The 21,028-nt window shown below is 39.1% G+C and overlaps 1 protein-coding gene across 9 annotated transcripts in view; it reads right to left on the bottom strand.

Annotated features, from left to right (window-relative positions):
- NEK10 (NIMA related kinase 10) overlaps positions 1-21,028 on the bottom strand; it is a 272,943-nt gene that overhangs the window by 227,736 nt on the left and 24,179 nt on the right. For all 9 annotated transcript variants that reach the window (XM_050779439.1, XM_050779442.1, XM_050779444.1 and 6 more), the window contains 2 exons: positions 20,231-20,361; positions 18,414-18,512 (listed from right to left, as the gene is read on the bottom strand). In XM_050779439.1, coding sequence (XP_050635396.1) covers positions 18,414-18,512; positions 20,231-20,361 — 230 coding nt within the window. The remainder of the gene's footprint in view (positions 1-18,413; positions 18,513-20,230; positions 20,362-21,028) is intronic.

Here is a 21,028-nt window from a genome sequence, read left to right as displayed (position 1 = left end):
GCCTGGAGGAGCTAAGCGTCTGGCCCACAGCTACACAATAAGTAATAGAGCCAGGTGCCAGACTCCCACTCCTGTGCTCCTGCCATCCCTCCCCTCCACGTAAGTCTGTACAGGGGATGGCTGAGGAGAAAGTGACTCTGCAGATATGTTTAATATGGGAACAGTAGCGTTCAGCAGAGTGGCATGGGGGCAGCCCTGAAAAATCTGTCTGTCTGCAAAGATAGTATTTCTCTTGAGGCCATGTCTCAATATAGCAGCCACACAGAAGCAAATTCATGAGCGGGCAAATATTTGTCCCCTCTTATGACTGAACTTATGCCACTGTTTTCACAGGACTATTAATACATGGCAGCGTGATCAGCTCCCGCCACCCCCATCCATGATCACCTGCCATTCTGCTGTCAGCATCGGGTGCCACCTTCTGCCATCAATATAAAAAGAAGGAAAAGCACTGGAGACACATTATTTGAAAAGAGAAAGAGGAGCCGGGGTTTCAACTTCTTACACAGTAACAGAAACAAATATGTGATGTGAGGGTTCCAAGTAAAAACTCAGTCCATGAAGCTGTGCTATTATAATGAAGCAGGGTTAACTGAACCCAGGAACTGATGCAAATAGCAGGAGTGACAACGTTGACCGTCATTTGTAGCACACTCTGTCTCTTTCATGTCACAGCCCTTTCCATGTTGTAGCACTGTTTTCATTAACACACAAGATAAACCAAAACAATCTGCCATCTTTGACTCAATGTTTAAAAATGGAGGAATTCAAGTCTGTTTCAAAATAAGTATTACCTCAAATTCATGAGACAGAGTCCTATTTTTTTAGATAGTTGAAAAAGTAAAATTCACATCTATGCAAACCTTAAAACAAAACACAAGAATATATGTGAAGAAATTCATCCTAAATGATTATTTAGGGGATTCTCACTGACTTGTTTTGCTATTCTTAATAGGTCTTTGTTCTTTCTCTGTGTCCCCTACTAAACCTAGCATGGAATGTACACCCAATCAGAAACCCATCAAATACAAATGGGATCATGTTGGCCCCTAAAATCAGGACATAAATGTGCATTCTTAGAGGTATTTCTTCTACATAATTAATGAAAATTTCAGAATGTTTTCAAATATTTAACAAATACTCATCAACTATGACCAGCCAAGTACTGTTATAAACCCAGGAGTACGGCAGAGGACAAACCCATGCACTTGTACTCATGGAGCTTACATTCTGATCACAAAAACAAATAAAACTGCATATCAGGTGGTGACCAGTGGAGAATAGTCAAGGTTAAGGATTTATTGAGTACTGGGCATGCTATTTTAGGACAGTCACAGAACAGTTCTTTGGTAAGATTAGCATCTGAGTTCTTTGAGGGATTGATCCATTTGGATGTCTAGGTCAGAACAGCAGAGTAGTTTAATACATAGTCCCTGAAGGAGGAATACTGTAATCTGCAAAGAATAGCAAGGAAGCCAGTAGGGCTGGAGCAGAGTGAGCAAAGATAGAGCAATAGGGATTGGGGTGAGAGAGAGAGCAGAAGTCAAAGTTTTAAGGGCCTTGCAAAATAAGAACAGGGCCTTTGGATTTTTTATTCAGGGAAGTCATTGGAAGGCTCTGGGCAGAGGATTGACATAATCTGACTGAGATTTTGAAAAAATCCTTCTAAATTCAATGTTGAGAACAGAGTATAAAGAGCCAAGCATCCAAAGCAGGGAGGCCTGTTAGCCTACTGCAATAGTCCAAGCAAGAGATGATGAGGGTTTGGACTAGCGGATGGGGAAAACTAAAACTGAGGCATTCTCACACATTGAGTGAGAAAAATCAAAAGTACTGTTTTAAACATGTTAACTTTGAGATGCTTAAAGAAGGAAGAGCCCACAAATCAATATGTATAACAAAAGATGAATTTATAGCACAGGAAAGTGATATGGTTTGGCTGTGTCCCCACCCAAATCTCATCTTGAATTCCCACATGTTGTGGGAGGGACCTGGTGGGAGGTATTTAATCATGGGGGCATGTCTTCCCTGTGCTGTTCTTGTGATAGTGAATGAGTCTTATGAGATCTGATGATTTTTAAAAATGGGAGTTTCCCCATGCAAGCTCTTTTTGCCTGCTGCCATCCATGTAAGATGTGAATTGCTCCTCCTTGCCTTCACCATGATTGTGAGGCCTCCTCAGTCACATGGAACTGTAAGTCCATTAAACTTTTTTCCTGTATAACTTACCCAGTCTCAAGTATGTCTTTACTAGCAACATGAAAACAGATTAATACAGAGAGTGTACTTAGAAGGCCCCATTTCTTGGAGCAAAGTGGATAGGAAAATTTAGGAAAGGCCAGGTTTCACAAGGCTGTTTGGGGATTGGTTGATTTTTAGCTGTGGAAATGCGGCTCCCAGAATGTGACTATCAGTTACTGCCTGGCTCTCAGAAACTCCTGTACTCATGAGAAACTGTCATTTATTGATTTGGCCAGGTTTAAAACTGGTTCTGGTGGTTATCTGTAGCCAAGGAACAACCAGTTCTTTCCTGGGAAGGTAGGAACATTTTCATTTCATGCCTATTGACAGCCAAGTGAATGAGCTACACAAGAAGCAGTAAGTCTGGTTACCAAAGTGATACTTTTCCCTGGTGCACACCTAAAACAAATTTTAAATGTGCATTGATTAGTAAAGAACAAGGGAATCAGTGAGGCATAAGAGAAAAGAGTACCAGCCACGGCTTTGTCTCAGGACCTTGGACCTTACTTACTCATCTCCCACATCTATCAAATGAGGCTTAAGAAGGTTTTCTTCAGAGTCCATTCTACCTCTATAATTTCATGACTTTTTTGGTATATATAGTCATCCGTTGTTATCCTCAGGAATTCCAGGACCCCCATGGTTACCAAAATCCACAGAACCTACACATATTCTCACATGTACTATAAATCATCTTACTCATAATACCTAATATGATGTAAATGCTACGTAAATATTTTTATTGTTGTGTTTTTTATTGTTTTTCCTGAATAATTTTTTAATCTGCGGTTGGTTGAATCTGAGATGCAGAACCCTTGGATATCAAGGGCTGACTATGCCTCTGTGTGTGTGTGTGTGTGTGTGTGTGTGTGTGTGTATGTGTATGTGTACACATTTACCTAAAAACCCTAGATAATATTGCATGAGAAATAATAATATAAGAGCTAGATGTTTGCTCCAAGTTAGGTGATGGGAAGAAGGGAAATCATCATTTGCTTGAGGACTACATGAGATGTTGGGTTGTTAAAGCTTATTTGCTTCATGTCTATGTTTAAGATTGTGAAGCTTCAAGTAAAAGAGAGACAAAAAGACAAATTTCATTCTCAAACAATGATCTAGCTGTTTAAAAAGTTATACTCTGGGTAAAAGCAGAATGTAGTTTTGTATGTGCATAATAATCTATCAGATAAGTGAAGGAAAAAAGCACAAAATTGTTAAAAGATTAGAAGGAAATACAGCAAAAGTTAATATAGCTGTTTCTAAGGGTGGTATAAATAGTAAATTTTCATGTTTTCATAATTTTCTGTGTTTTCCAAAATTTTTAAAGCAATCAAAATAATTTAATGCAAAGAAATTTCAAATGAACAATCTTAACCTCAATCTTCCCCCAGCAAAACCAGTGTCAATGGCTTGAGCAGGAGATAAAAGACCTACAAAGAGGTAGGGATAGAGTGCTTCAGGCAGAGGACTAGCACGGTCAGAGGATCAGAAGTAACAAAAAGAATAACTTTCAAAGGAACAGAAATTTCACTCTGACCTCAGTGAGTCTAGGAGAGACACTGACAGGATAAAGAGATGAGGCCAAGAAGGAACAAGACCTCAAAGAACTATGTGAACCACCTAACGAATGGGCTGTTATAACATTTTTTGGTACATGAAGACACAAACCTGGATGGATGCAGTGGCTCACGCCTGTAATCCCAGCACTTTGGGAAGCCAAAGTAGGTGGATCACCTGAGGTCAGGAGTTCAAGACCAGCCTGGCCAACATGGCGAAACCCCGTCTCTACTAAAAAATACAAAAAGTAGCCAGTCATGGTGGCAGGCACCTGTAATCCCAGCCACTCAGGAGGCTGAGGCAGGGAGAATCGCTTAAACTTGGGAGGTGGAGGTTGCAGTAAGCCGGGCCACTGCACTCCAGCCTGGGTGACAGAGCAAGACCCTGTCTCCAAAAATAAATAAATAAATAAATAAATAAATAAATAAATAAATACACAAACCTAAGACTCTTGAGGACTTTATGAAACTTTATCTGTGCCCAATTTATGGTGCTAACTTGAAACTCTGTCTCTAGGGAAGTTCTGAACTATCTGACAGGCTTTACCTAGGTGAACAGGCTTCTCCCTTCTTAGACAATAAGGAATCTTCAGAGGTCTCTGTTGGCCTCTGTACTGGTTGAAGAGATAAATCCACAGAAAAAGCATCTCTTCATTAGCTTCATCTATTTCAAGAACTTATTCAAAACACTGAAGAGATTCTCCCTGCATCCTAACTTCTGGTCCTCTCATCTAACCTCCCTCTGTGATGGAGTCTGGATAGTCAATGCTGAGGACCAGGTAAAGCTCGAAAGGATAAGAGTCACTTTTTTCATGATCTAGGACCTGGAGTGGACATGGATAACAAATTGTCTGATAGCTAAACAAACAACTATATTAATCCTCTTGGTTATAAGTATCTATGATGTTCTCAGAACACTTTTTATGGTAATTTCTAATAATATTGTGATGTTTTCTCCTAATTCAAGAAGTTTTCTCTTATACATAGTGCAAACATATTTCTCACCTAGACTTCCTACAGACTTATTTCCAAAATTCTTCAAATTTGCAGCAAATATCTCAGGAAACTGGAGTATAAAATAATAAGGATACTAACTCATTCTTTTCAGAAAAGCAAATTAATTTTTTTTACAAATGAGGTAATACTAAATGATTTCCTCCAACTCATTCCAACTAGAATGAGTACCTTGGGCAAGCTTACCTATACAAAAGTTACAGGCAAGGGAAGAGGTATATCCTGGTTATTCCAGAATGATAGTACCAGAACGAGGCCAGTTAAGTAAACCCACTTCAAAATAACACCAAATTTCATATTAAAGGGCAGGAGGAAAGACTGAAACAACATCTTTAAAAATAAATTATAAAACCAAGATGTATTTTACTTTACATTTAACAAAATTTAAGTTATACTGCAACATTGCCCTGGTATCTAGAACAAAGCAAGAATGAATTCTGCTGACATTTTTGGAACATTTTTTCTGAAAAAACATTCAAATAACATGATCCAACATTCACTTTTGATTTTGCAAGAAAAAGAGTTCAATTTTGTGAATATATTGGAAGGATTCATTATTTTTTTTCCCCAAAGACCTCTGCTATTCTTTGTTTTTCCAAACATAGCCTCATCATCTTCCTTGTTAACACTCTCTTCCTGGCTGGGCGCGGTGGCTCAAGCCTGTAATCCCAGCACTTTGGGAGGCCGAGACGGGTGGATCACGAGGTCAGGAGATCGAGACCATCCTGGCTAACACGGTGAAACCCCGTCTCTACTTAAAAAAATACAAAAAACTAGCCAGGTGAGGTGGTGGGCGCCTGTAGTCCCAGCTACTCGGGAGGCTGAGGCAGGAGAATGGTGTAAACCTGGGAGGCGGAGCTTGCAGTGAGCTGAGATCCAGCCACTGCACTCCAACCTGGGCGACAGAGCGAGACTCCGTCTCAAAAAAAAAAACAAAAAAAAACTCTCTTGCTTCATTGTCAGGTGACCTATTTCTGCCTGAGCCTTATTTGTCATATTCCACCAGCTCAGCTCCATCACTTTCAATAACTTCATAAAATTCTACATCTTTAGCCAGATTTGCAAGTTTGTTTCACAAATAAATATTTGCCTTGTAATATAGAATCTTCACATCAGCAAGGAATGGACTAACAAAGAGGAATTCCAGAGAAGCAGATATACACAAGAGATACCTGAATAGAGGTCAATTTTATAAGAGGTCAATTAATTAGAGAATATGATAACGTTTTGACAACTTTTACTTCCCTACACAGCTCATAACAACCTGGTCTTGGATACCAACACCTTTTGTACTTTCCTGTTCAGGCAGATGACATGGAAATGGAATCAAACTCTACTGCAGACAAATGACGTCATGACAGAAAAAAAAAGATTGGAAGACCACAGTTTGTTTCTGTATCTTGCCACACCTTGAGATTAGTTACCAGGAGTAACAATTCAAGAGAGCTGAGTAAGGGCATTTTGTACTTGCTTCCTCCACTAAGAAGAACCAATATAGTGAGTAGATAATTACGCTTCAAATAGGTCACCCAAGAGAGAATACTGGAATTCAGTAGAAAAGTGGCAGGCAATACCTAAAGGAAGAAGGAGAAGGAAGTGAGGCAGCCTGCTCAGCCAAGATCAGCTGGGAGCCAAGGGAGACTACAATACAGGGAAAGGGTGAGTGAGAGACCCTCAGTGGTCCACATTATCACCATGGACTCCTGCAATTCTAGCCATGGGAGAGCCCCTTGACCCACGGCCGGGTGCGGTGGCTCACACCTGTAATCCCAGCACTTTGGGAGGCCAAGGCAGGCAGATCACCTGAGGTCAGGAGATCAAGACCAGCCTGGCCAACATGGTAAAACCCTGTATCTACTAAAAATACAAAAATTAGCTGAGTATGGTGGCAGGCACCTGTAATCCTAGCTACTCAGGAGCCTGAGGCAGGAGAATCACTCAAACCCAGGAGGCAGAAGTTGCAGTGAGCCGAGATTGCACCATTGCACTACAGCCTGGGCAACAAGAGCAAAACTCTGTCTCAAAAAAAAAAAAAAAAAAAAAAAAAAAAAGAGGTTTGTCTTCAATAGACTGCATGCTATCCTGCAACCCAGTAGCACCAGGGCTGAAGTGCGAGAGAAGTATGGGATGCTGCCCACAAGGCTTAGGTACAAGCAACCGTGGGCTACCACAGCCAGGTAGGAGGCATGATCAAGATGCAGGCTACCACCAGGGCTGAGCGAGGCACCATTCTAGAACACTACCCCCAACAGAGTATGCACTATCCTAGAAGCCAGCAGTGCTGGGACAGAGGTTCAAAAGAAGAGCTGGCTGTTGACCCCAGGGCTTAGGAACAAGCAACCATGGGCTACCATACCTGGGGCTGAGCCATAAGTGGCACACATGCTTAACATCTGCTGGCGTAGGCTGCCATCACTAAAAACATTGCCTCCCCACCAACACCACCCAGTGGCATTCTGCCACTGGCCTAGAGGTTGCCCCATTCCTGCCTACCACGGCCAACACCTGTACACACAACTGCAAGGCCCTGAGGACCAGCTAGCCTAGCCCAGCTTCACCCTCTCCTCCATGCCAGAGCATACAGTCCAGGGACCACGGGATTGCCCAGCCTAGTCTACCACCATTGGCACCTAAACACTCCTCCCAAGGGCCTGAAGTTGAGCCTACCCACCAAGCCACTACAACCACAGCTGGCATCTACCAGCATGTGCTGCCTGCAGGCCTGGAGACTAGCCTGCCTAGCCCATTGCAGCCACCAACACCAGCATGCATTACTTGGGACCTAGAGGGTAGTCCTACAACTGCCACTACCATCACTCATAACACACCAGCTGCTCAGGGGCATGAGAACCCTTCTACCTGTCCAGCCCATGGTTGCCACTACTGGCATCCAAGTAAGCCACTTGGAGGGCCAAAAAATAGACCCACCTGGACCTGCTAAGACTAGTGCCAGTGTATGCCATCCAGGGTCCCCGGGATAGGCAGGCTGTCCCACCGATGCCTCCCCTGACTGAAGACTAGCCTGCCTGATGTCCCAGTCTCCGGCTAAACCACACCACAGCCTTCAGTAGTAACTATACCCTAAGCCGCTGAGGAAATCTCAGATACTACTGACACCGTTTATAGAGAAAGAAATCATACAGAGACTGCACAGCTGTACTCACCCAGAATCAACGCCAAAGTACACTACCCAACCAACATTGTAGATTCATCGTCAGGAAAAAGTCTTCCCATGTGAAAGCCAATTTTAAACATTAGAAGTGACTATTACACCAGCTGTGCAGACATCAATGTAAGAACACAGGAAACATGAAAAATAAAGGAAATATGACACCTCCAAATGAGAAGAATGATTATCCAACAATAGATTCCAATCAAAAATAAATTCACAAAATCTTGGAAAAAGAATTCAAATTATTGTTTCAAAAGAAGTTCTGTGAGATATAAGAAAAGTCCAAAAATATAAATAAATCAGAAAAACAATTCAGGATACAAATTAGAAATTTACTAAAAAGACAGATATCTTAAAAAAGAACCACAGCAGCTGGGCACGGTGGCTCACGCCTGTAATCCCAGCACTTTGGGAGGCCGAGACGAGTGGACCACCTGAGATCAGGAGTTCTAGACCAGCCTGGCCAACATGGTGAAACTCCATCTCTACTACAAACTACAAAAATTAGCCAGGCTTGGTGGCAGGCACCTGTATTCCCAGCTGCTTGAGAGGCTGAGGAAGGAGATTTGCTTGAACCTGGGAGTTGGAGGTTGCAGTGAGCTGAAAATGCACCATTGCACATTGCACTCCAGCCTGAGTGACAGAGTGAAACTCTGTCTCAAAAAAAATAAAATAAAATAAAATAAAACAAAAGCAAATTATACTAGATCTAAAGAGAGAGATAGACTCTAATATAATAATAGTGAGGGACTTTAACACCCCCACTCTCAGCAGTAAGCAGAGGTTCCAAATAGAAAATCAACAAAGAAACATTGGATTTAAACTGGACATTAGATCAAATGAACATAACAGATATTAACAGAACATTTTATCCAACAATTCAACAACTGCAGAATACAGTTCTCCTCAGTACACAGAACATTCTGCATGATAGACCATGTTCGGCTAAAAAACAAGTCTCAACACATTTTTAAAAAGTGAAATCATATCAAGTATCTTCTCAGAGCAGAATGGAATAAAACTAAAAATGAATAACAAGAGGAACTTTGGAAACTGCACAAATACATGGAAATTAAACATTTGCTCCTGAATGACCATTGGGTCAATAAAGAAACTAAAATGTAAGTAGAAAAATTTCTTGAAACAAATGAAAGTGGAAACACAACATACCAAAACCTGTAGGACACAGCAAATGCTGTGCTAAAAAGGAAGTTTATAGCAATAAAATACTCACATCAAAAAAGTAGAAGGATTTTAAACAATCTAACAATATACCTCAAGACACTAGAAAAGCAAGAACAAACCAAACACCAAATTAGCAGACAGAAAGAAATAAAAAAGATCAGAGCAGAATTAAACAAAATAGAGGCTAAAAAACAACACAAAGCATCAATAAAACAAAAAGTTGGTTCTTCAAAAACATAAATTGATGAACCACTAGCTAGACTAACAAAGAAAGACCCAGACCAAAATCAGAAATGGAAAAGGAGATACACAACTGACAACACAAAAATACAAAAGATCATCAGAGACTATCATGAACAATTATATGCTAACAAACTGAAAAACCTACAGGAAATGGATCAATTCCTGGAAACTACAACTTTCCAAGTAGTTGAAGCAGGAAGAAATGAAAAACAACAGACCAATAATGAGTAGCAAGATTTAAAAAGTAATAAAATGTCTCTTAAAAATGAAAAGCCACATGAGATACCATCTCACACCAGTTAGAATGGCAATCATTAAAAAATCAGGAAACAGCAGGTGTTGGAGAGGATGTGGAGAAATAGGAACACTTTTACACTATTGGTGGGACTGTAAACTAGTTCAACTATTGTGGAAGACAATGTGGCGATTCCTCAAGGATCTAGAACTAGAAATACCATTTGACCCAGCCAACCCATTACTGGGCATATGCCCAAAGGATTATAAATCATGCTGCTATAAAAACACATGCACACGTATATTTATTGCAGCACTATTCACAATAGCAAAGACTTGGAATCAACCCAAATGTCCATCAGTGACAGACTGGATTAAGAAAACGTGGCACATATACACCATGGAATACTATGCAGCCATAAAAAAGGATGAATTTGTGTCCCTTTTAGGGACATGGATGCAGCTGAAAACCATCATTCTCAGCAAACTATCGCAAGAACAGAAAACCAAACACCGCATGTTCTCACTCATAGGTAGGAATTGAACAATGAGATCACTTGGACACAGGAAGGGGAACATCACACAACGGGGCCTATTGTGGGGAGGGGACAAGGGGGAGGGATAGCATTAGGAGATATACTTAATGTAAATGACGAGTTAATGGGTACAGCACACCAACATGGCACATGTATACATATGGAACAAACCTGCACGTTGTGCACATGTACCCTAGAACTTAAAAGTATAATTAAAAAAAAAAAAAGAAAGAAAAGGCTAGGACTGGGGGATTCACTGCTGAATTCTACCAAACATACAAGCAAGAACTAATATCAATCCATCAATCCTCCTGAAACTATTCCAGGAAATTGAAGAGGAGGGAATTCTAACTCATTATATGGGGCCAGCGTTACCCTAATAACAAAACAAGACAAGAACAACAAAAAAATGAAAACTACAGAACAGTATCCCTAATGAACATAGATGTAAAAATCCTCAACAAAGTACTAGCAAACCAAATTAAATAGCTTATCTGAAAGATAATACACTATGACCAAGTGGGATTTACACCAGGGAAACAAGAATGGTTTGGCATGCAAAAGTAAATAAATGTTATACATCACATCAACAGAATGAAGGATAAACAACATATGATCATCTCAATAGATACAGAAAAAGAATCTGATAAAATTCAATATCCTTCATGATTAAAAACTCAACAAACTATGCATAGAAGGAACATACCTCAACATAACAGAGGCTATATATAACAATATCGACTTCAGCTAACATCATATTGAAGGATTTCCCTCTAAGAAATGGAACATGACAAGGATGTCTACTTGCACCACTCAAATTCAACATAGTACTGGAAGTCCTAGCCAGAATAATAAGTCAAGACAAAGAAATAAAACGCATCCAAAATGGGGGGGTGGGGGAAGGAAGATGTACCTCGTTGCAGATAACAGGATCTTATATTTAGAAAAACCAGAGACTCAAGTATGATAAATAAATTCAGTAAAGTCGCAGGATACAAAATCAACATACAAAAGTCAGCAGCATTTTTATATACCAACAATGAAATAGCTGAAAAAGAAATCAAGAGGACAATCGCACTTCCGATAGCTACCAAAAAAATAAAATACCTAGAAAAAATAATGTGACCAGCGAGGTAAAAGATCTTTACAAGGAAAACTACAAAACACTGATGAAAGAAACTAAGGAGGACACAAACAAAAGAAAGACATTCCATGCTCGTGAATCAGAATCAATATCATTAAAATGACCATACTACCCAAAGCAATATATAGATTCAATGCAATCCCTATCAAAAGATCATTTTTCACAGAAATAGAAAAAAAATCATAAAATTCATATGAAACAAAAAAAGAACCAGAAGAGCCAAAGCAATCCTGAGCAAAAGAACAAAGCAGGACCCATCACACTCCCTGACTTCAAAATATATTACAAGGCCATAGTAACCAAAACAGCATGGTAATGGTATAAAACCAAACATATAGACAGATGGAACAGAATAGAGAACCCCAAAACAAATCCACATGTTTACAGCCACGTGGCTGCATCTATTGAGATGATCATATGTTGTTTATCCTTCATTCTGTTGATGTGATGTACAACATTTATTTACTTCTGCATGCCAAACCATTCTTGTTTCCCTGGTGTAAATCCCACTTGGTCATGATTTTTAACAAAGGCACCAAGAACATTCACTGCAGAAAGGACACCCTCTTCAATAAATGGTGTAGAAGAAATTGGGTATCAGTGTGCAGAAGAATGAAACTGGACCCCCCTCTCTCTCTCACTATATACAAAAATCAACACAAGATGGATTAAAGACTTAAACACTAAGATTCAAAACTATGAAACTCCTAAATAAAAACAGAGAAAACACTTTCCTATGAAACATAGGAAGGTCTAGGCAAAGATATTTTTTAGGGTTTTGATTACTAGTTTTTAATTTTTTTCTTTTTTTATTTTTATACTTTAAGTTCTAGGGTACATGTGCACAATGTGCAGGTTTGTTATATAGGTATATATGTGCCATGTTGGTTTGCTGCACCCATCAACTCATCATTTACATTAGGTATTTCTCCTAATGCTATCCCTTCCCCAGCCCCCCACTGCCCAACAGGCCCTGGCGTGTGATCTTCCCCTCCCTGTGTCCACGTGTTCTCATAGTTCAACTCCCACTTATGAGTAAGAACATGCAGTGTTTGGTTTTCTGTTCTTGTGATATTTTACTGAGAATGATGGTTTCCAGCTTCATCCACGTCCCTGCAAAGGACACAAACTCATCATTTTCATGGCTGCATAGTATTCCATGGTGTATATGTGCCACATTTTCTTTATCCAGTTTATTATTGACGGACATTTGGGTTGGTTCCAAGTCTTTACTATTGTGAATAGTGCTGGAATAAACATACCTGTGCATGTGTCTTTATAGCAGCATGATTTATAATCCCTTGGGTATATACCCAGTAATGGGATTGCTGGGTCAAATGGTATTTCTAGTTCTAGATCCTTGAGAAATTGCCACACTGTCTTCCACAATGGTTGAACTAATTTACACTCCCACCAACAGTGTAAAAGTGTTCCTATTTCTCCACATCCTAAGTTGTTTCCTGACTTTTTAATGATCGCCATTCTAATTGGCGTGAGACAGTATCTCATTGCGGTTTTGATTTGCATTTCTCTGATGACCAACGATGATGAGCATTTTTGCATATGTCTGTTGGCTGCATTAATGTCTTCTTTTGAGAAGTGTCTGTTCATATTCTTTGCCCTCTTTTTGATGGGGTGGTTTTTTTTCTTGTAAATTCGTTTACGTTCTTTGTAGATTCTGGATATTAGCCCTTTGTCAGATGAATAGATTGCAAAAATTTTCTCCCATTCTGTAGGTTGTGATCTAGGCAAAGATTTTATGGCTAAGACCTCAAAAGCACAGACATTAAAACAAAAATAGACAAATGGAACTATATTAAACTAAAAACTTCTGCACAGCAAAGGAAGCAATCAAGAGAGTGAAGAGACAACCTATTAAATGGTAGAAAATATTTGCAAACTATTCATCAACAAGCGACTAATATCCAAAATATACAAGGAACTCAAACAACTCAATAGCAAAAAATAAGCAAATAATACCATTAAAAAGTGGGCAAAGATGCCTGTTCACTCTGATGATAGTCTCCTTTGTTGTGCAGAAGCTCTTTAGTTTAATTAGATCCCATTTGTCAATTTTGACTTTTGTTGCTATTACTTTCGGTGTTTTAGTCAGGAAGTCCTTGCCCATGCCTATAAATGGGAGAAAATTTTTGCAATCTACCCATCTGACAAAGGTCTAATATCCACAATCTACTAGAAATTTAAACAAATTTACAAGAAAAAAACAACCCTATCAAAAAGTGGGCAAAGGGTATGAGCAGACACTTCTCAAAAGAAGACATTTATACAGCCAACAAACATATGAAAAGGAGCTCATCATCACTGGTCATTAGAGAAATGCAAATCAAAACCACAATGAGGGTTGGGCATGGTGGCTCATGCCTGTAATCCCAGCACTTTGGGAGGCTGAGGTGGGAGGATCACGAGGTCAGGAGTTCAAGACTAGCCTGGCCAATATGATGAAATCCTGACTCCACTAAAAATACAAAAACTAGCTGGGTGTGATGGTGCACACCTGTTGTCCCAGCTACTTGGGAGGCTAAGGCAGGATAATCTCTTGAACCCAGAAGGCGGAGGTTGCAGTGAGCCGAGATCAGGCCACTGCACTCCAGCCTGGGCCACAGAGCAAGACTCCATCTCAAAAAAACAAACAAAAACAAAAACAAAAACAAAAACCCACAATGAGATACCATCTCATGCCAGTTAGAATGGTAATTATTAAAAAGTCAGGAAACAACAAATGCTGACGAGGTTGTGGAGAAACAGGAACACTATTACACTGTTGGTGGGAGTGTAAATTAGTTCAACCATTGTGGAAGACAGCATGGTAATTCATCAAGGATCTAGAACCAGATATACCATTTGAACCAGCAATCCCATTACCGGGTATATACCCAAAGGATTATATATCATGCTACTATAAAGACACATGCACACATATGTTTATTGCAGCACTATATTCAATAGCAAAGCCTTGGAACCAACCCAAATGCTTATCAATGATAGACTGCATAAAGAAGATGTGGCACATATACACCATGGAATACTATGCAGCCATAAAGAAGAATGAGTTCATGTCCTTTGCAGAGACATAGATGAAGCCGGAAGCCATCATTCTCAGCAAACTGACACAGGAACAGAAAAACAAACACCGCATGTTCTCACTCATACGTGGAAGTTGAACAATGAGAACACACGGACACAGGGAAGGGAATATCACCCACTGGGGCCTATTGGGGGGTGGGTGGCAAAAGGAGGGAGAGCATTAGGACAAACACCTAATGCATGTGGGGCTTAAAACCTAGACGACAGGTGGACAGGTGCAGCAAACCACTATGGCACATGTATACCTATGTAACAAACCTGCACTTTCTGAACATGTATACCAGAACTTAAAGTAAAATAAAATAAAATAAGTGGGCAAAGGACATGAATTTACAACTCTCAAAAGAAGACATACAAATAGCCAACAAGTACATGAAAAAAAGTTCAACATCACTAATCATCAGAGAAATGCAAATCAAAATTACAATGAGATATCATCTTACCCCAGTTAGAACAGCTACGATTAAAAGACAAAAAACTAACAGATGAGGATGTGGAGAAGAGGGAACTCATACACTGTTTGTGGGAATGCAAATTAGTGCAACTGCTGTGGAGAACTTTATGACGATTTCTCAAAAAAATAAAAATAGAACCATATGATCCAGCAGTTCTGCTACTGGGTATCTATCCAAAGAAAAAAAAAATCAGTATAACAAAGGGATACTTGCACTCATGTGTTTATTGCAGCACTGTTCACAAAAGCAAAGACATGGAATCAACCTTAGTGTCTACCAACAAACAAATGAATTCTTTAAATGTAGTATACACACAAAATGAAACATTATTTGGCCATAAAAAAGAGAAAAAATCACATCATTTATAGCAACATAGATGGAACTGGAAGGCATTATGTTAAGTGAAATAACCCAGGTATAGAAAGACAAATATTGTGTGGTCTCACTCATATATGGGAGCTTAAAAAAAAGTCAGTCTCATAAAGATAGAGAGTAGAATAATAGATACCAGAGTCCAGGAAGGGTGGGTGAGTGCAAGGGGGGATAAAGAGGTAGGTTAACGGGTACAAATGTATTGTTAAACGAAAGGTATGAGTTCCATCATTTGACAGCAGAGTAGCGTGACTATAATTAACAACAACGTATTGTCTATTTCAAAGTAGCTAGAAGAGAGTTCTCAACACATAGAAATGACAAATCCTCAACGTGATGGGCACCTCAAATACCCTGACTTGATCATTACACATTCTATGTATGTAACAAAATACCACATGTACCCCATAAATATGTAAAATATTATATAGCAGTATATTATAAATACTATTATACAAGGATTTTTTAAAAAAGATTAGTTACCATTGTGTAACTAGGAGTAAGCCCACGCTCAGGGATGACACTTTCCCTTGTCCTTTGAGATTTACTGTGAGGTATTTGCAGTGTTACCTTATCTGACTCTGGATTAACAAGTCTTTTCCAGTTTCAGATGCCATCTGGCAGTTTCATTCTGAGAATGGGGGAGTAATCACAAATCACAGAAAAGAATACAGAAAGGAGGTGTCCACAAGTATGATTTAGGGAAAGGCTAGAGTTGGGGTGAGTAAAATACAAGAGCAACATTACCACCAATTGGGTAGGCATTGAGAAGTGAGTTGAAAGGGGTCACACTTCACAAATGAGACTAAATTCCCAGTCAGTCATATTTTTCAGGGCAAAATTGAGTAGCATAACATGCTGAATGTCTTATCTATAGTCTTATCTACAACCATAATTGGGCCAAGGACCCAAATTCCCACCCACCCCCAATCTCATGCAGCCTTTAGTTAGTTGTGTTAATACAAATTGTATATATTTAGTACATTTTCCTTTATTGGGTAATTGTCTTGCTGATCACAGTAGAATTTGAGTTCCCAGGGAGAAAAGGACCATATGTCCTGTTAATTTTTTAAATTTCACCCTTCTTTACCACTTACTTAATCCCTTCCTTACATATAGTAGATGCTTACCAGTTTGTTTATCAAATTGAATCTAAACCTTCAACCCAACACTAAATCTGACGTTTGCAAACAAAGGGATAACAAGCCATATCAGAAAGGGTCCTGAGGTGTAATTCTTCTATAAGTCTAAAGTTAGAGGGGAAGAAAAAAAAGGACGGATGATCCCGGCTATTTTAGCAAGGTTATATGGGGTGAGGCACAATGGAAAACCTTTATATTTAAGCCATCTTTTACCCAATGCTTTTAGAATAGAACTGAACATAGCAAGCTGTCAGCAGCCACAGGATGACATTAAAGGACGCCCTTGATGTTCGACATTCCTAAATTCCATCTCGTACTATGAAAGCAAAGAGATCTACAATTATCTCTTCCTAGTTTGAAGACTTCCAGGGACTGCTCTTGTTACCAGCCAGTAACTTCATCCAGCCTAAGATGCCCCTTCAATTACTAAGAATTTTAAAACACTCTGAAAAGAGATCTCTCAACTTTAGAATTGTTGAGATCTTTTTCAATTAGTTGATGCCAACCAGTGCCCAGTTATTTTCTCTAACAATTTCTGCATCTAGTGCCTTCCCCCAAAGTACTGACCCAATAAATAGTCTACTGGGCATCCCTTGAAGAGTCCATGTGAGCTGGCTTTAAAAAAAAAAAAAAAGAAACTTTATTTCCTAATACTGTTTTATGCATAATGATTCTGCTACTACCATTGTTTCACTCTGTTCAATCTAAGCAAAAAACAGTTGAAATATATATATATATATACACATAACTTCAGGTTATTTGCAGTGTTCATTAATCTTTGAACAATCTTTGAGTGTGTAATCGAGAACTGAACACTGACCCAATTACATAACCTTGGTAAAGATTTTAGGCTTCTTGTATCATCCGAGCCAGTCTAATAATCCTCTGCTTAAATTAAGTACAAAGACGTGACAGATGCAGTCTCAATTCTGTATTGTTTTAAAGAAAACTAATGTATAGGACAGTCATTTAAGTCCAATACTTAAATACATAATGCTAAATGACCCCATCCAAAAGATGGAGACATGAGGCCATCAATTAAGCATGTATCGAGTAGCTGACTCGTCATGGAGGACCCATCAGAATGCTGTTCTACTTAAAATAAGCTATTGCACTGGGCCAAGTCAGTTTTATTTTGATCAAGGTATTAAATTATTAATACTCCTATTTTTATTTTTCACAATAGAAATAATGTTTTTCCATTTTCACTGGGATGGAATTCACATATCTCAATCAAGTCACAAAGTGACAAGGAAGACTTAAGATTCTTTATAGGCATTTTTCAGCTGATGCATGTGGGAAGAGTATGGGCCTCCTGAAAAGAGCAAAAGACAGGACCCTATCGTGACAGACTGTTAGGAGCCTCCTTCGCATCTGGCAGCAGCATACCCAGTTTTTCTATGAAGCAGCTCAGAATGGACAGAAAATTCAGACCTGACTGCAATCCAGCAACAATCAATGGCTCCCTGAAAACCGCTGATATTTGTGAGAGAGAATCAAGAGGACTTGTTAACTAATTCTTTCTCTACAGTCCCAACACTGCACCCGTGTTAACAAGGCAAAGAAAGAAAGAAGAAACATCTTTATGAGGCTGTGGCTGGTTTTTACAGACTCATCCTTTCTTTCCTCAAGGTCAAGGCTTGCGCAGTCCATTTAATCAGTCATTAAATCACTGCAAAAGTGCACTATGAGAATGTTGTCCGTGGTGTCGTCCAGTGTCTCTTTCATAAGATCCCACACAATAAACTCCTCCTTCAGTATCCAAACTCAAAGAAAATAAAGAAAACATAACTTGAGTGTTTTCCCATTTTTCCTTATCTGTCATCAAATTCAGCTAAATTCAGTACCTCATCAGTGATTTTAATAAGATCATCTGTAATGCCTACTCATTCACCTCCTTCTCTCCTTTAATGACATGTTCAATCCTGGAAATGTTTCAAATCATGTTCTAGAGACAAGATAGATGACATATGCCACTCTTGAGTAAAAGCCTGTTTTCCAGGAACAATCTTACCTGCATATGAGTCTATTTTTCACCAAGGCTGTAAAGATCTCCTGAAATAGTTTATGCTGAGGATGTTTGCTGAAATTTCTCTCATTCTTGTAGTTTATACTGAGACGAAACAAACAGAAAAGGATTTTGTTATAGAGATTAGGCTGTCTCAAAGTCGCCAATGCAGACAAAGATCATCTATATTCAGGTAATGTTTTTTTCATTACTAACCAGTATACTAATGAGGATTCAGGCAAATATTGAAGGAGACTTGCATTTAACATGTTGCTAAAAGCAAATATCAACTGTTAAAATAGGAACTAGAAATTCAATTATAAGGTTAAAAATAAAATATAGTAAAGCGTATGTATTTCCTTTTACCATATCCATTAAATTATTCCCTATAAACACTAACAGCTAAAATTGGTTGGAGGAAGAAAAGGGTAAATGGAGAGAAAGAATGATTGGGACACATTATTTAGACAACTGTGTAACAGGAAGAGAAGAATTCCCTCTCCACTTTTCCACATACCCTCGATCCCACTGGCTGATCTCACTGTCAACACCAGTGGTCATCATTTATAATTCCTTCTAGATAAGAAGAGTTTATTAAACACAGCTTATACACCTTCAGCCATGTTGACTGTCACTGTTGATTGTTTATATGGTTTTTGTGTGTGTGTTTAACAAAATTCTAAGATATTCCAGCTTCAGCTTCTTTTTGCTGATCTTACAGCTCACCAAAGAGGTTAAAAATACCTCTAAAACATTCTATTTTAAAACTGGAAAAGGATAAGGGATAATAAACAAAATGGTCACATTGCTACCAAATACACGATATGATATTTTTGCACGTAATTAAATAAAACTAATTTTAAGATCTAGGACAAATAAGCTGGAATTCCATGAACATACAACCTCAAAGGAAACGAGTATAACCTTATGTTGCCATGTGTAATGTTCTGCCTTCTGTCTTTCAAATGCCATTGGACAGCATGTCCCCATCCTAGTCACCTGAGGGCTGTAATGGTTTCTTAGTACACGGGCACTGGTACTCACCATATGACAATTTTTTAAGTAGTTAAGTGCTCCTCACTAAAAGTATGTTTTTAAAATATGAACCCATGAAATGTCATGTAACTTTCCCATACTATTAAATTCATCGTCATAAGATGACAGGGAAACAAAAACAAAATCTAGGCCAAATAAACAAACGATCCTTCTAGAATATTCATATTGATATTTCATGCCGCTCACTATTTACATGGTACTTAGTGCCAAATAACCCAAGCACACTGTAAAACTGAGAGAACCAGCTCCCGAGACGGGAGTGGCCCACAAGAACGTGGAGCTTTGCAGGGGTCTGCGTGGCAACAGAGATGAACATTACCTGACACTTTCAGTGTTAGAGGTGTGCCGCAACCCCTTCAACCGAAAACCTCAGTTGTTTTGACAACCACATACTTTAACCACCACATCTGTTCCCAGCAACGGCTCCTTTTATGCCGTCTCATTACTGGCAAGATCTAGACAGACAAAGATTGGGATAAGCCTAACCAGGTCAATAATCTGGAACCACTTCCTCGTTGAGCAATGCCAAACGCATGTCAGCAGAGTGTCCTAAATCTCCCAGGTCAGTTCCACCTGTACCCATTAAACCTGTTATTTGCATATTATTTCTGGAATGGTTTAAGCACTAACTAAAAATATTAAATTAAGAATCTCTATGGTAACTACTGAAGCGGGTTTTTAATTTTAGGCCCTGGGATAAACTTAAATAAAACTGTGAGCTAAGTAGAATAAGTTGTTGAAGACGAAGGAGATGCTGGATTTCTTACCTAAAATTTTCAAGTTCAACAGCTTCTGTGGACTCATGCCACTGACCCCGAGCTCTGTGTCCACCCGCCCTGATGGCGGGCTCAGACTTCGTCATGCTATTTTGGGCACTATTGAAGTTAATGGCTGGAAGCTACAGAAATAGAAGCATAGAGTACATGAGGATCACAATTCAACACGGGATAAAGAAAGTAACAAAATATGGGGAGGATGAGGAGAATGAGGTTTTTTCCAGGCCAATGATTAAGATAACAACCCTTTCAAATGTAAGGGTTTTCCAAGATTCAAATCAAGTATCTTTGATTTGAACATCTACCTTACACTGTTTTATTTTTCTTCAAAGCTTGTAACACCACTTATCATATCTGACAGTTATTTATGTACTTTTAGTCTCCCTTGATTGTAATGTCACCTCAACACAAGCAGGAACTTGCCTGTTTTTGTTCAGTGCTATTACCCCAGCACCTAAAACAGATATGGGTCTGGGGTGACACCTGGCATCAGGAGGGTTTGAAGTTTCTCATGTGATTCAAACGTGCAAGCTGACTAGACAGCTCCTGGATCCAGGTAGAACACTCTGATATAGAGCAGGGTGCCCAAATTGAGAATGAGTCATCATACATTCATTCATTCTTCAATATTTACCAGGTGTACACACTATTTTCCTGGTGTTAGGGATATAACAATAAAGAAGATTCTATCACTTTTAATCAGTCTGAACATCCTGATTACTCAATCATATTTATAAAATACATTAAAATATATTAGCAAATTTACCATAAGTAAAAATGTAACTACAA

Source organism: Macaca thibetana, chromosome 2 (genome assembly GCF_024542745.1).
Source record: "Macaca thibetana thibetana isolate TM-01 chromosome 2, ASM2454274v1, whole genome shotgun sequence".
Lineage (NCBI taxonomy): Eukaryota > Metazoa > Chordata > Mammalia > Primates > Cercopithecidae > Macaca > Macaca thibetana.
The sequence above is the reverse complement of the archived record's forward strand: the minus strand, read 5'-3'. Positions and strand labels throughout refer to the sequence as shown.